Genomic DNA, 11,444 nt, shown 5'->3' with positions numbered 1-11,444 from the left:
GGGAAACTGGGAAAGGAGATATCATTTGAAATGTAAATAAAGAAAATATCTAATAAAAAAAAAAGAAAAAAGAAAATGAGTCTGGAGATATAGCTTAATGGTAGTCCCCCTGCCTAGCATGCAGTCTCTAGAGAGACACATAGACACCTACAGACAGACTGACAGACACAGAGGAGGATAAAAAAAACCACATGTATACATAAAGTCAGACAATGAGCTGAATATAGCATTGGTGACATGAGCTGTTGATGGACAACTCTTGAGTAGAGTTAGAAAGGAGGATGCTGCTGTACAGTTCATCAGTGCTTAGTAATAGAAGTATTCCCTGAGCCTTTTCATGTGCCCCAATGGTACACCATGTACCAGATGCTCAGACTCCTCACAGGACAGAGCAATGGCTTAAGGGATGGCGCCGAGTCCTCCTGGATCTCAGGGACAGGGTTAGATATGGGTTTCCTGCAGAAAATTCTTACTCTCTGAGGTAGAATCACTTCCTAAGCACACTGTGTGGTGGGCCTACAGTTGGTCTTCCAATACAGAGCCAAGTATTCCTTTCTTCTTGACAATGCCCATCTGCTCTCCTTGGTCAAAACATACAAGAAGTAATATACCCTCAGAAGATGCCTGACATAGTTGCAACAACTCAGCACCAGGCAAAATTTCCATGGAAATATGAAAGTTCATTTCAAAATCCAGTAGGGATTTGATGTGATCCTTTCTTATATACTGGGAGAGGCTTGTCAATTTTACTAGATTTAGAATCACACACACACACACAGAGAGAGAGAGATGCACACGCAGACACAAATGCACACATAGAAACACATACTTCCGGTATGTCTATGAGGGGGGTTTCAGGAGGATGACCCAAGTATGGAAGATCCACCATGAATATGGATGGCACCATCTTACAGGGTGGGGTCCTAGACTCAATAAAAACAAAACTGAGCACCAGCATTCAATTCTGTTGGCTTCCTGACTGTGGGTCCAAGGTGACCAGCTGCTTCATGCTCCTCTGTGGGATGGACTATCACGATGGATTATACTCTCAAACTGTGAGCCAAAATGTGCTTGAGGCATTTTGTCATACACATCAACGGAGTATCTAATACAGCCTTTAAGACCTAAACATAAAACGCAGGCTGGGACATATTCCAACTCACAAACCCCAAGCAATCAGCTTAGGTCCCAAAGGGCCTGTAGGACATCCCTGCTCCGTTTCCTTTGAGGTTCATCTCCTCTTCCCTGCCCCCTATTATCTGCACAAGTTAGGGCATCTGGAGCTAAGGAAAATCAAATACAAAATTAACTCATGCCTTTTGCGTTTCAGTGGTACTGGGTACTGGGCCTCGGCCCTGCTAGGTAAGTGCTCTACAACTGAACTATATATCCCTAGTTCTCTCTTTACCCATTAATTTTATTTTACTGTTGGAAAAAGAAAAATATAGATGTGGAAAAATGGTAAGGAACTCCCAAGAGTAGGAGAAGCCCCATGAGAGAAATATTCTTTTTTTTTTTTAAAAGGTTTATTTATTATTATATCTAAGTACACTGTTGCTGTCTTCAGACACTCCAGAAGAGGGCATCAGATCCCCATTACAGATGGTTGTGAGCCACCATGTGGTTGCTGAGATTTGAACTCAGGACCTTTGGAAGAGCAATCAGTGCTCTTAACCGCTGAGCCATCTCTCCAGCCCCCGAGAGAAATATTCTTTACTTTTTATTTCGAGACAGTGTCTGAGCTGCCCGTGCCACTCTTGAACTCATCCTGCAGCCCAGAATCACTCTGTACTTATAATTTTCCTGCATTAGAATCCCAAATAGCTGGGACTTCAGACCTGAGCCACCAGATGCAGCTGGCTGCAGTCTTTAATGTCCTCTGCAGAATCCTAGAGAGGAACTGGCAAGATAGTCTGTCAGGTCAAAGTACTTGCCACCAAACCTGATGAGCCGAGTTTGAGTACCAGAATCCATGGAGGGAAGAGAGAATGGACACCCAAAAAAGGTTGTCTTTGACCTACACACACACAGAAAGAGAGAGACAGACAGATACAGAGACAGAGAGAGACAGACAGACACAGACACACACACAAACACACACACACACTGTGGACGGACGGACACATGCAGTTGCCCACACACACAGAGACAAAGAGACAGACACACACCCCACGAACACATAGATGTCCCACATACGTGTGCACACACAGACGCACACACACTGTAGCACACACACATATACCCACACTCATACACACTACACACACTCAGTGATATTAAATAAAATACAAACCCTAGGAAAGAGTTTGGGAAACCCTCCAGCTTACTCTTCTCCCTGGAAAAGGAAGCCCCAGGAAGAGCAGCGGTTGATTTTAAAATGGAGGTACCTTCTTGGCCCAATCAGGTCTTAGAAAACACCAAGCGCGAGATCCCCCAGGTGGTAGAGCAGAGACTTAGTTCCTCTCTGATTGCCTTCAGCAACTGCACACTTTCCCCCACCTTCCCTCTAATAATCAGAGAAGCAGACGCCTCACTGTGTAGAGAAGAGAGTTGCAGTAAGGGGTTTGTGAACTTCTTCGCTTCCAGCTGCCATTAAAACAGGTGCTCACCATTATTACCTGGCCAAGTTTTAAACACAGTAAAATGTTGTCACTCATGTGACTATTGAATAAGCAAACAATATCTTGATTTTTCCTTTTCCTGTTTTTTGGTTTTTGGGTTTTTTTTGTTTTGTTTTGTTTTGTTTTGTTTTGTTTTTAGATTGAGGATTTACAAAGAATGGAGCATGAGATGTATTAACAGCAAAGGGAGGTTTTAATAAGCTTTCTAAGTCTAGTCATGTTCAGAAAAGTCTACTCAAACAGAAAGCTGGCTACCAGCTCACCACATCTTCCCCCCCAGTCTCTGAAACAATCATAAGCATGCTATTATTCGCTGGGCTTAGCAGCACACAGCACATGCCTGCAAACCCAGCATGTGGGAAGCAGAAGCCTGAAGACTGCTATGAGTTTGCGACTAGCCTGACACCATATAGCAAGGCCCTGTCACAGAGGAAGAAAAATAAAAGAGGGTTGTAGAGATGACTCAGAAGAGAACAATTGCTCTAGCAGACCACCAGAGTTTGGTTCCCATCAACCATAGCTTGTATCTTACAACTGCCTACAAACTTTAGTTCCAGGGAATCTGGTACCTCTGGATGCCACAGGCACCTGCACACACACACACATAGAATTTAAAAGAACAAAAATAGGGGCTTGAGAGATAACTAGTTGCATCATGCAAAAAGCCCGAAGTTTTATGCCCAGAACTCCAAGGCTGGGAGTGCAGAAGTTCAAAGTCACCGTCACAGCAAGTTTAAGATCAGCCCAGTCTGCAGCAGCCCCTGTTCCCTCCCCTCCAGTAACTGCCATCACCACAGAGGCCTGAAAAGGACAGGGGTTGGTTATTACACAGCCGTGTAATACCATATATCTTCCAAATGCTCTGTCTGAGGGCCGAGGATGTGGCTCAATATCAAGGCATTTACCTAGCATATAGAAGGTCTGGGTTCAGTCCTCCAGAACTTTAGAAATAATGACTGAGCTCTGCCCAACAGGAATTTATGAGACAGAAGTTACAATTACGGACTACTGTTTTTTTGTTTTTTTTTTTTTCAAATTTGATTTCAAAGAAAGAAAAAAATAACAAACTATCCAATTAAATTAGTGCTTAGCTTTTTGTTTTGTTTCTTGGAAACAGGGTTATCTGTCTGTCCTGGAACTTGCTCTGTAGACCAGACTGGCCTCAAACTCAGAATCTGCCTCCAAGTGTTAAATAAAAAGCATGCACTACCACAGGCCCAAGCATACTGATTTTTATTTTATCCTTTCCCCTAACCTTAGGCAGGTGCTCCACCACCGAGCAGCACCCTCAGCTCCTCCCGCACACTGCTTCTCTGAGCTGCCCCAACCCCCACGCCACCCCACCCCCCTAGCTGTAAAGCACACTTATCTTTGGGATCAGTCCCTGCTGAATAAGCAAGGGCTCCTCTTGGTCCGGGTCATCCCTGAAGAATCTCTGGAGACATTTCAGCAGCAGGGAACAATTCCGGAACTCGTTTTTATCCAGCTCCTGGGTATTGGAACACACCAGCTTCAAAGCTCTGTCCAGTGTAGCTACATTGGCATTTTAATCCCCAAACAAAAAGTCCACTTGCCTCTTTTATCAGTCTGTCAAGATGGCATAGGAGAAGATGGTCATACTTCTGAGGCATGTGGCTCTGTTTCTGCCGAAGAAATTCTTCGATCATGTGAAATCCTTTGCCATGAAATGCACCAGAAATAAGAGTCTGGAGCTGGAAAGGCAATCATTTGTGGATTACTAACTTCCCAAAGCTCATTCATTTTATATCAACACTTCAAACTAATGGTGCACTCAACAACAGCAACAAATCTGTGAGAGCTGGGGAGGTATAGCTCAGTGGTAGTGCTCTCACACTAAGCACAGGCAAGGACCTGGGTTCAAGGCCCAGCACCACCAAAGAAATGACCAAATGTAATTTTGTGGTTCAGAAGGCAGTTCAGTGGGAGAACACTTGGCTAACATGGGGAGGACCCTCTGTGCCAACATCATCACTGCACATCGTTATAATTCAGAGTGAAATAATACAGAGCAAAAAAACACAATAAAGACATCGGTCTTGAACTGCAGAATATGTCCATTGACAATCACTTTTAAAAAAAAAGTTAGAGTGTTCATTAGCTTTAGGCAAAAGGACTACATGTGGGGACTACACAAATAGCAAAATACATCTATAGATAATCACTCATCAAGGTGTGGGAGCTCTCATTGGTGCCAGACAAAAGCTGTAGCTGAGGGGTTGATGGGTCTCCTGCAGCAGCTGCATCTCATTGCGATTTCACGGGAGTTCAGACACCCCATTGAACCTGTGTGAGTTTGACAACCATGTACTTGTGGAAAGCTACACAGTTGCAGTTACAGGTAAGCCGGGTAAGTGTGAGAGTGCCCAGCAGCACTGTAGAGTCTAAACCACAATGATTCAAGCCTAGGCTCCCCACTTAGGGTCAGAAGAACAGAGGAAAGAAAACAAAAGGTATTATCTGAAGTAAGGCAAAGTCTGTCTCACGTCTAGTCTTGGCACACAGTCAGGTCTAGACTCCCAATCCTCACCATCGCCCCTTCAATCGAACACAGAGGTGGGCTGAACACCAATTACAGGTGGGGCTTTCAGGGACACTGGCAACCATGCTGGCCAGGTACGTCATGGTACCTACAATGATTCTACCCCACAGCCCTGCTCTATTAGGTCTGGGCACCTGTTGTTTGACTCCCTGCTGGTCCTAAGTTCCCTAATGACAGGCATTGACTATGTTTTATTCAGTGTAGACTACTTCTACCTGAAAGAAAAATGCTAGACCTCAGATAAGTAGGCTTACTTATGGAGATGCAGGAACAGGCAAGGCCAAGGTGCTTTCTGGGTAATGGTAGTTTATTTTCTGTTCTATATGTTTTTTGTTTGGTTTGGTTTGTTTGGATTTTCGAGACAGGGTTTCTCTGTGTAGCCCTGGCTATAGGCCTTACAGTAGACTTCTGGAGGGCTAGTTGAAGTGAAGTTGAACAGACATGATTGTAATGGGGCAATCACAATGGAGAAAGGCAAGATTTCTCTGCTCCGGGCTTAAGGAATAATGGCTCAGAGGAGGCACCAAGAACTCCCAACAATAACACATATAGAAGCTGGGCAGTGGTGGTGCACGCCTTTAATCCCAGCACTTGGGAGGCAGAGGCAGGCAGATTTCTGAGTTCAAGACCAACATGGTGTACAGAGTGAGTTCTAGGACAGCCAGGGCTACACAGAGAAACCCTGTCTCGAAAAAAAGCAAAAACAAAAAACAAACCACCACAACAACAAAACCAAAAAAATACATATAGAACAGAAAATAAGCTATCATTACCCAGAAAGCACCTTGGCCTTGCTGTTCCAGCATCTTCCATAACAGACAGCACGGAATTGTCATGCTTCTGTGTGCAATAAAGAAATGTTCTTTTAAAAATAAAGGTTGAAAACACATTTCAAGTTCTAAAAATAGAAGAAAAGTTTACGGTGCTCTTTTGGACAGGTTTTTTTGTTTGTTTGTTTTTTTTTTTTGCTTTTGTTTTTTCCTGTTTGTGTATATCCTTAGTCCTAGATCTAAATAAGATAGTGCTTTTTCCCAACACAATATTTTTATTATTATTTCGGAATTTCATACAATGCATCCCATCGTACTCACTTCCCATTACTTCCATGCCCACCTTCCCACCCTTGTGCCCTCCCTAGAAGACAAACAAGCAAACCTACCAAGTCCAGTTTGTGTTGCCCTATACTCACTGGAGCATGGCCAAACTCCCAGTAAAGAAAACGGAGTCCTCCCCACCCTCCCAGCCATCAACTGTTGAAGAGCTACACTTCAGCATATAATACAGTGTTTAAAACAAACAAATGACCCCCCCCAATGTTACCTTTTTTGACATGGTCTGTGCAAACAAAATGTCGTCTCACAAGCAGCAGAGAAAGCATGTGAACGAATGTCCAGACAAAATAAACATAAACTCTATAGAGAGCGCTGTAAAACCAGAAAGGATTAATTTATGTCAATAAAATTCAATGTTAATAATAAAATTCTGTGTTAATAAAATTCATGTTTAAATTCAAACCCACATCCAAAATTTATATTACAAATGGTAATTAGAAATTAGATTCAATGACATAAAGTTTAACATTAGGGCTCATACAGTGAAATGTCAAGGTACAAACATCCACAACTCACAAAGGGGGTTTCCAAATATGTAGCGAGCTGGTACATTTCATCAAGGGGCCTTGCCTGGTTCTGCCTTTATACACACAGTGCCTGTTCTCTTCGTTTGGCCCGGACAATTTCATGGAAAAGTACAGTGTACATAAAATAAATCTCTGCTAAGTGGCTCTTTTTCAAGTCAGCAGGCTGTAGTGGATACTGCCTGTAATCCCAGCACTTGAAAAGTCTATCAAGAGTTCGAGGCCAGCCTGGTCTGCAGAGCAAGTGCCAGGACAGCCAGGGCTATACAGAGAAACCCTGTCTCAAAAACAAAACAAAACAAAACAAAACAAAAAAGAGTTCAAAATTATCCTCAGCTACGTCAAGAATCTATGCTGTCCTAGGGACAATGAGACCCTGTCTCACACAAGGCAAAATAAAAAAAATCTACTTTAGGTTAACAGTCCTGTTTCTAGAAACTGAATCCAAGTCTCTAATGTCAGTGTATTTCGAAATTCTTTTATCGTTCTTATGTATAAATAAGAGAAATAGAAGACCCATTCCATATAAGTTTATGCTTTTCAACAGCAGGCTAGCCAATGGCAAAGTAACTGCGAGCTGAAAAGCAGGCGCTCACAAGTAATTAAGACCCTATCTGTCGCCAAGACTGTCCTTTTCTTGATGATGCCTGGCTCAGCCGCAGGGACAGGAAAGGCATAAAGAGCGAGCAGGAGAAGAGTCTGGAAAACCGGCCCATGGTTCTCTCAAAAGAGCTGAGGAACTCCTCTCCAAGGGTGTTTTGAGCAGAGGATGAGGATTCCCCGTTCTGTCCCTGAAAGTCTGCCAGACAGCTCCATGCAAACCCAAGAGGTTGATGTGCCCCAAGGTATCCCGGTACCCCAAGGACTTGTCTGGGTGCCTCGCGGGGGGTGGGGGCAAGGGGGAGGCAGTCTAGGCCTAGCACTCACTGAAGAGACTGCTCCGTCTACTCCAGGACCCTGGAAGGTGGGCCACGCTGCTCTCCTGATGTCACTCACACGCAAGCATCCGGAGGCGTCAAGGGACCCACTGAAATCGCAGCTCATGCGCGCCTTGGTGCTCAGCTATGGTCTCCGATGGTCAGAGATCCTCGCTGAGATCAAAGCTAGGATCCGAGTCTCCGAGTCGCAGGTGACTCTTGGATTTCAGTTTTCTCCAAGAATGCCAATTGGATGAACCTGGTCCCGAACTCTACTGGATTCCGGGCACGCACACCTGCCCAGGAAGGCACACGTGCTTTACACACCTTCAGAAACCGAGCTGTTTCCCTTTATGGCTGAAGCCAGTAAAGTTCACTGCTCTCCGAAACCGACCAAGTTTCTAGCTCGAATCACTTGAGTAGGGTGGTTTGGGTTTGGTTTGGTTTCAGGGTCACTCACTCTGTAGCCCAGAAAGCTTAGAATGAGCGAGCCACCAGGGCAGGTGCTTGACCGGCTTGCCTTTGACCAAACAAAAGCGCCCTGTGAAGGGGAATTCATGTTCAGGAGGAGGTGTGGTCCTTGGACACAGAATTACTAATACAACCCTGATACCTTAAAATAAAGAGTTAAATAGTACCTTAGTCAGAAGGAAAAGGGTCCTATTTATTTTCTTGAGTCTCACTATGTGGCCCAGGCTGAACTCTTGCCTCAGTTTTCTGTGGTTCTGTGATTACAGACTTAAGCCACATAAGAGAAGGATTTAAAAAAAAAAAAAAAAGCTTGGTTTTCAAAACTTCATTTAACGTAGGTGTGTGAGAGTGTGCACGCGCATGCTAGAGGGGCAGTCTTCTTTTTGTAGAGAGACCAAATATGTGTGCCCCATGGAAAAATTAAATAAATTGTATTATGATTTGTTTTCTTTGTAAGCAAATAACATTGGAGAGGTGGCTTAGCCTGCTATAAAGCCTGGAGGCCTGATCTTGAGCCCCAGGATCCAGATAGCAATGGCAGAAATAGCTGGGCCTTGGCAGTCAGTAACATGAAGGGCCAGTGGAAAATGGAGACACATATTTGTCCACAACTACAGTTCAGGAATGACTCTGTGTGAGCGATTTTTAGAAAGGAACTTTAGAGAGATGTTCCAACGATTAACAAATCACTTTCATCTGCTAAGAGTTTTCATCTATAGACCAAGAGTCAGTCCAGCTTTGAGTTATAGCAAGAGAGCTCAGGAGCTGCTCCCAGCTGTCATCCCCTCCCCCGCCGCCTTCTCTTCTCACTCCAGGGTCCTAACAAACTCTAGTTGGCTTCTGTGAAACCAGATCTTCCACTGAGCTGACTCTCTCAAGCAAGCAGAGCTTGAGAGCCCAGGAGGTAGAGCCCAGGAGCATGCAAGGTCTCATCCTCCCTCAGAAACCCTGGCAGTAAAGCGCACCAGCTCTTGCTGGGTTTACACAGAAGATGAAAACACTCCTGCAGAACGTGCTAGCCTGGGACAGCTCAAGCACAGCGGGACCTATGCTCCCCCGCCGGTCTCCCCTGTGGAGAGTGCACCACAGCAGCGGTGCACCTCTAGCAGTGACCTGCACTATGGGATCCGCTCGTTTATCTTTCTTTATGTTTTTTATTGCCCGATTTATTTAGTTACTTGTGTAGCTTTTTTTATTTCATTGTGTAATTTATTTATTTATTGTGTAACTTTATTTATTTCAGCTAAGGCTGACAGTGGAATAGTACCAGGTGCAAGGCAAGTGTGCGGGGGGGGGGGGGGGGGGGGGGGGGGGGGGGGGGGGGGGGGGGGAGTGATTATGGAAACCCACCTTCGCTCGTGGTCCAGGATCCCACGCTGCGGTGACCAGAGAGAGTTGCTTGAGGGTTTCTTATATTGAGTGTCCCCCGGTGCCAGAGCTGTCAAAGAGAAGCAGATGAAAGAGAGAGGAGGTCGCCTTAGTTGTGGATGCTCTCATCCTTCTGAACAGGGTTCTCTGGTCCCCCAAAGTTTCTGAGGACAAAGGTAATCTAGGGATAGCAGCAGCAGCAATGCATTCTGCATTGACATGGGTGTTCTTCTGGGTGGCAAAGGAGTGCTCACAAAATCCTGGTCTCTTTTTCTTTAGCTATGGATGCAGAGAGAGATGGGAGAGAGGGAGAAGGACAGGGGATATGAGGGGAGAGGAGGCGGGTGAGGAGGTATAAAGAGGGAGGCAATTCTTTGGACTAGAGCTCCAGCTACATTTTAAGTTCTTCCCCCCTCTCCATCTAACCCAGGTCATCTGGCCCCCGCCTTCAGATTTACTTCCCAAGACTTTTCCTGGTGGTCAGGTCTGTCCCAGGCTATGAGATGTGTAGGCTTGAGAACTTACTGGAATGCCAGGCTTACTCTCTGCACAGACTTGGGGACAGAGCAGCAAGTGCAGGAACCCAGAGAGCTGAGGAGGATTTGCCTAGGCTGGAGGCACCTGCTGCTGGCTCTCCAGTCTCCCTCAACTTTCCCACCTCGCACTGGACCTAGTGGAAACCTTCGCTGGTGAACCAACAGAGAGGCTGACAGACAATCCGGTTTGGTTCTCACATAAATGAAACAGTCCTACTTGCTCCCCACTACTAACGGCTTTTCTTCAATCCCCCTTTGCTCAGCCGCTTACTTTAATTCTCCCCTGCATTCTCCGTAGAGAAGCCTGCTGGCGCTGGAGCTTCGGGTGTAGGAGAGGTAGCCCAGCAGAGGCAGAGAAGCTGCAAACCTGCTTAAAGATGCTTCTGTTCAAAGGGATACAATTCAGCACCTCAACCAATGACAGGGCACCCACTGGGGCCTCTCTCTCTCTCTCTCTCTCTCTCTCTTTCTCTCTCTCTCTGTGTGTGTGTGTGTGTGATTCTCTCTGTTTCCTTCTCTGTCTCTGTCTCACTCTGTCTCTCTGTCTCTCTCTTTGTGTATGTGTGTTCCTCTCTCTGTGTGTGTGTGCGTGTTGTGTGTGTGTGTGTCTGTCTGTCTGTCTCTTTCTCTCCATCTCCCTCTATCTCTGTCTCTCTTTGCTTCTTTGTATATGTGTGTCTGTTTCTCTTTCTCTGTCTCTGTCTCCTCCCTCCTCCCTCCCTGCTCCCTCTTCCCTTCTTTCCACCCCCTTCCCTCTCTGCTTCCTCCCTCCTCTTCCCTCCCTCCACCTCCCTCCTCCTCTTCCTCCTCCTCTTTCACTCACCTCCCTCACCCTACTTCTCACTTGGGAAAAAGTGACCCTGTGCACTCCTTGTTTTTATTTCTCTTTCAGGACCCTGCTTAGAGAGAACTAGAGGTCCCTCCAGATGCCAGCAGACAGCCCGCAGGACACAGACACCGTGCTTTCCTATGGGATGAAACTCACGTGGGACATCAATGACCCGCAGATGCCTCAGGTGAGGAAGACACTGAGCTTTGGTAAAATGTGACACTGTCCAACCAAAGGGGATACTGAGAGCCAATTCATGCTGAGACCACACACACACACACACACACACACACACACACACACACACACACACACACGGATCTTTGGATATATAGGGAAGTTGGACTCTACAGAGAGCAGAATTCAGTTTATTAATGTGTCAACTCAGAATGGTTTACATGTGATTCTCTGAAACACACAAAAGCAAATACAGACTTCTCAAGTAGTCAGCCAAGGTAGAAACTGAGTCTCTCTCTCTCTCTCTCTCTCTCTCTCTCTCTCTCTCT

General features: G+C 45.6%; 2 protein-coding genes across 2 annotated transcripts in view; one reads left to right on the top strand and one right to left on the bottom strand.

Moving 5' to 3' along the window:
• The window catches only part of Sycp2l (synaptonemal complex protein 2 like), a 65,778-nt gene extending 57,917 nt beyond the window's left edge, over positions 1 to 7,861 (bottom strand). The window contains exons 1-3 of the mRNA XM_031358094.1: positions 7,745 to 7,861; positions 4,196 to 4,333; positions 3,991 to 4,110 (exon numbers count right to left, since the gene is read on the bottom strand). Of these exons, the coding sequence (XP_031213954.1) occupies positions 3,991 to 4,110; positions 4,196 to 4,333; positions 7,745 to 7,861 (375 nt within the window). The remainder of the gene's footprint in view (positions 1 to 3,990; positions 4,111 to 4,195; positions 4,334 to 7,744) is intronic.
• Positions 7,862 to 10,420: 2,559 nt separating this feature from the next.
• Positions 10,421 to 11,444, top strand: part of Gcm2 (glial cells missing transcription factor 2) — a 9,721-nt gene continuing 8,697 nt past the window's right edge. The window contains exons 1-2 of the mRNA XM_031358992.1: positions 10,421 to 10,445; positions 11,002 to 11,125. Of these exons, the coding sequence (XP_031214852.1) occupies positions 11,036 to 11,125 (90 nt within the window). The 5' untranslated portion in view covers positions 10,421 to 10,445; positions 11,002 to 11,035. The remainder of the gene's footprint in view (positions 10,446 to 11,001; positions 11,126 to 11,444) is intronic.

This window comes from Mastomys coucha, unplaced genomic scaffold (genome assembly GCF_008632895.1).
Source record: "Mastomys coucha isolate ucsf_1 unplaced genomic scaffold, UCSF_Mcou_1 pScaffold7, whole genome shotgun sequence".
Classification (NCBI taxonomy): Eukaryota; Metazoa; Chordata; class Mammalia; order Rodentia; family Muridae; genus Mastomys; species Mastomys coucha.
The sequence above is the reverse complement of the archived record's forward strand: the minus strand, read 5'-3'. Positions and strand labels throughout refer to the sequence as shown.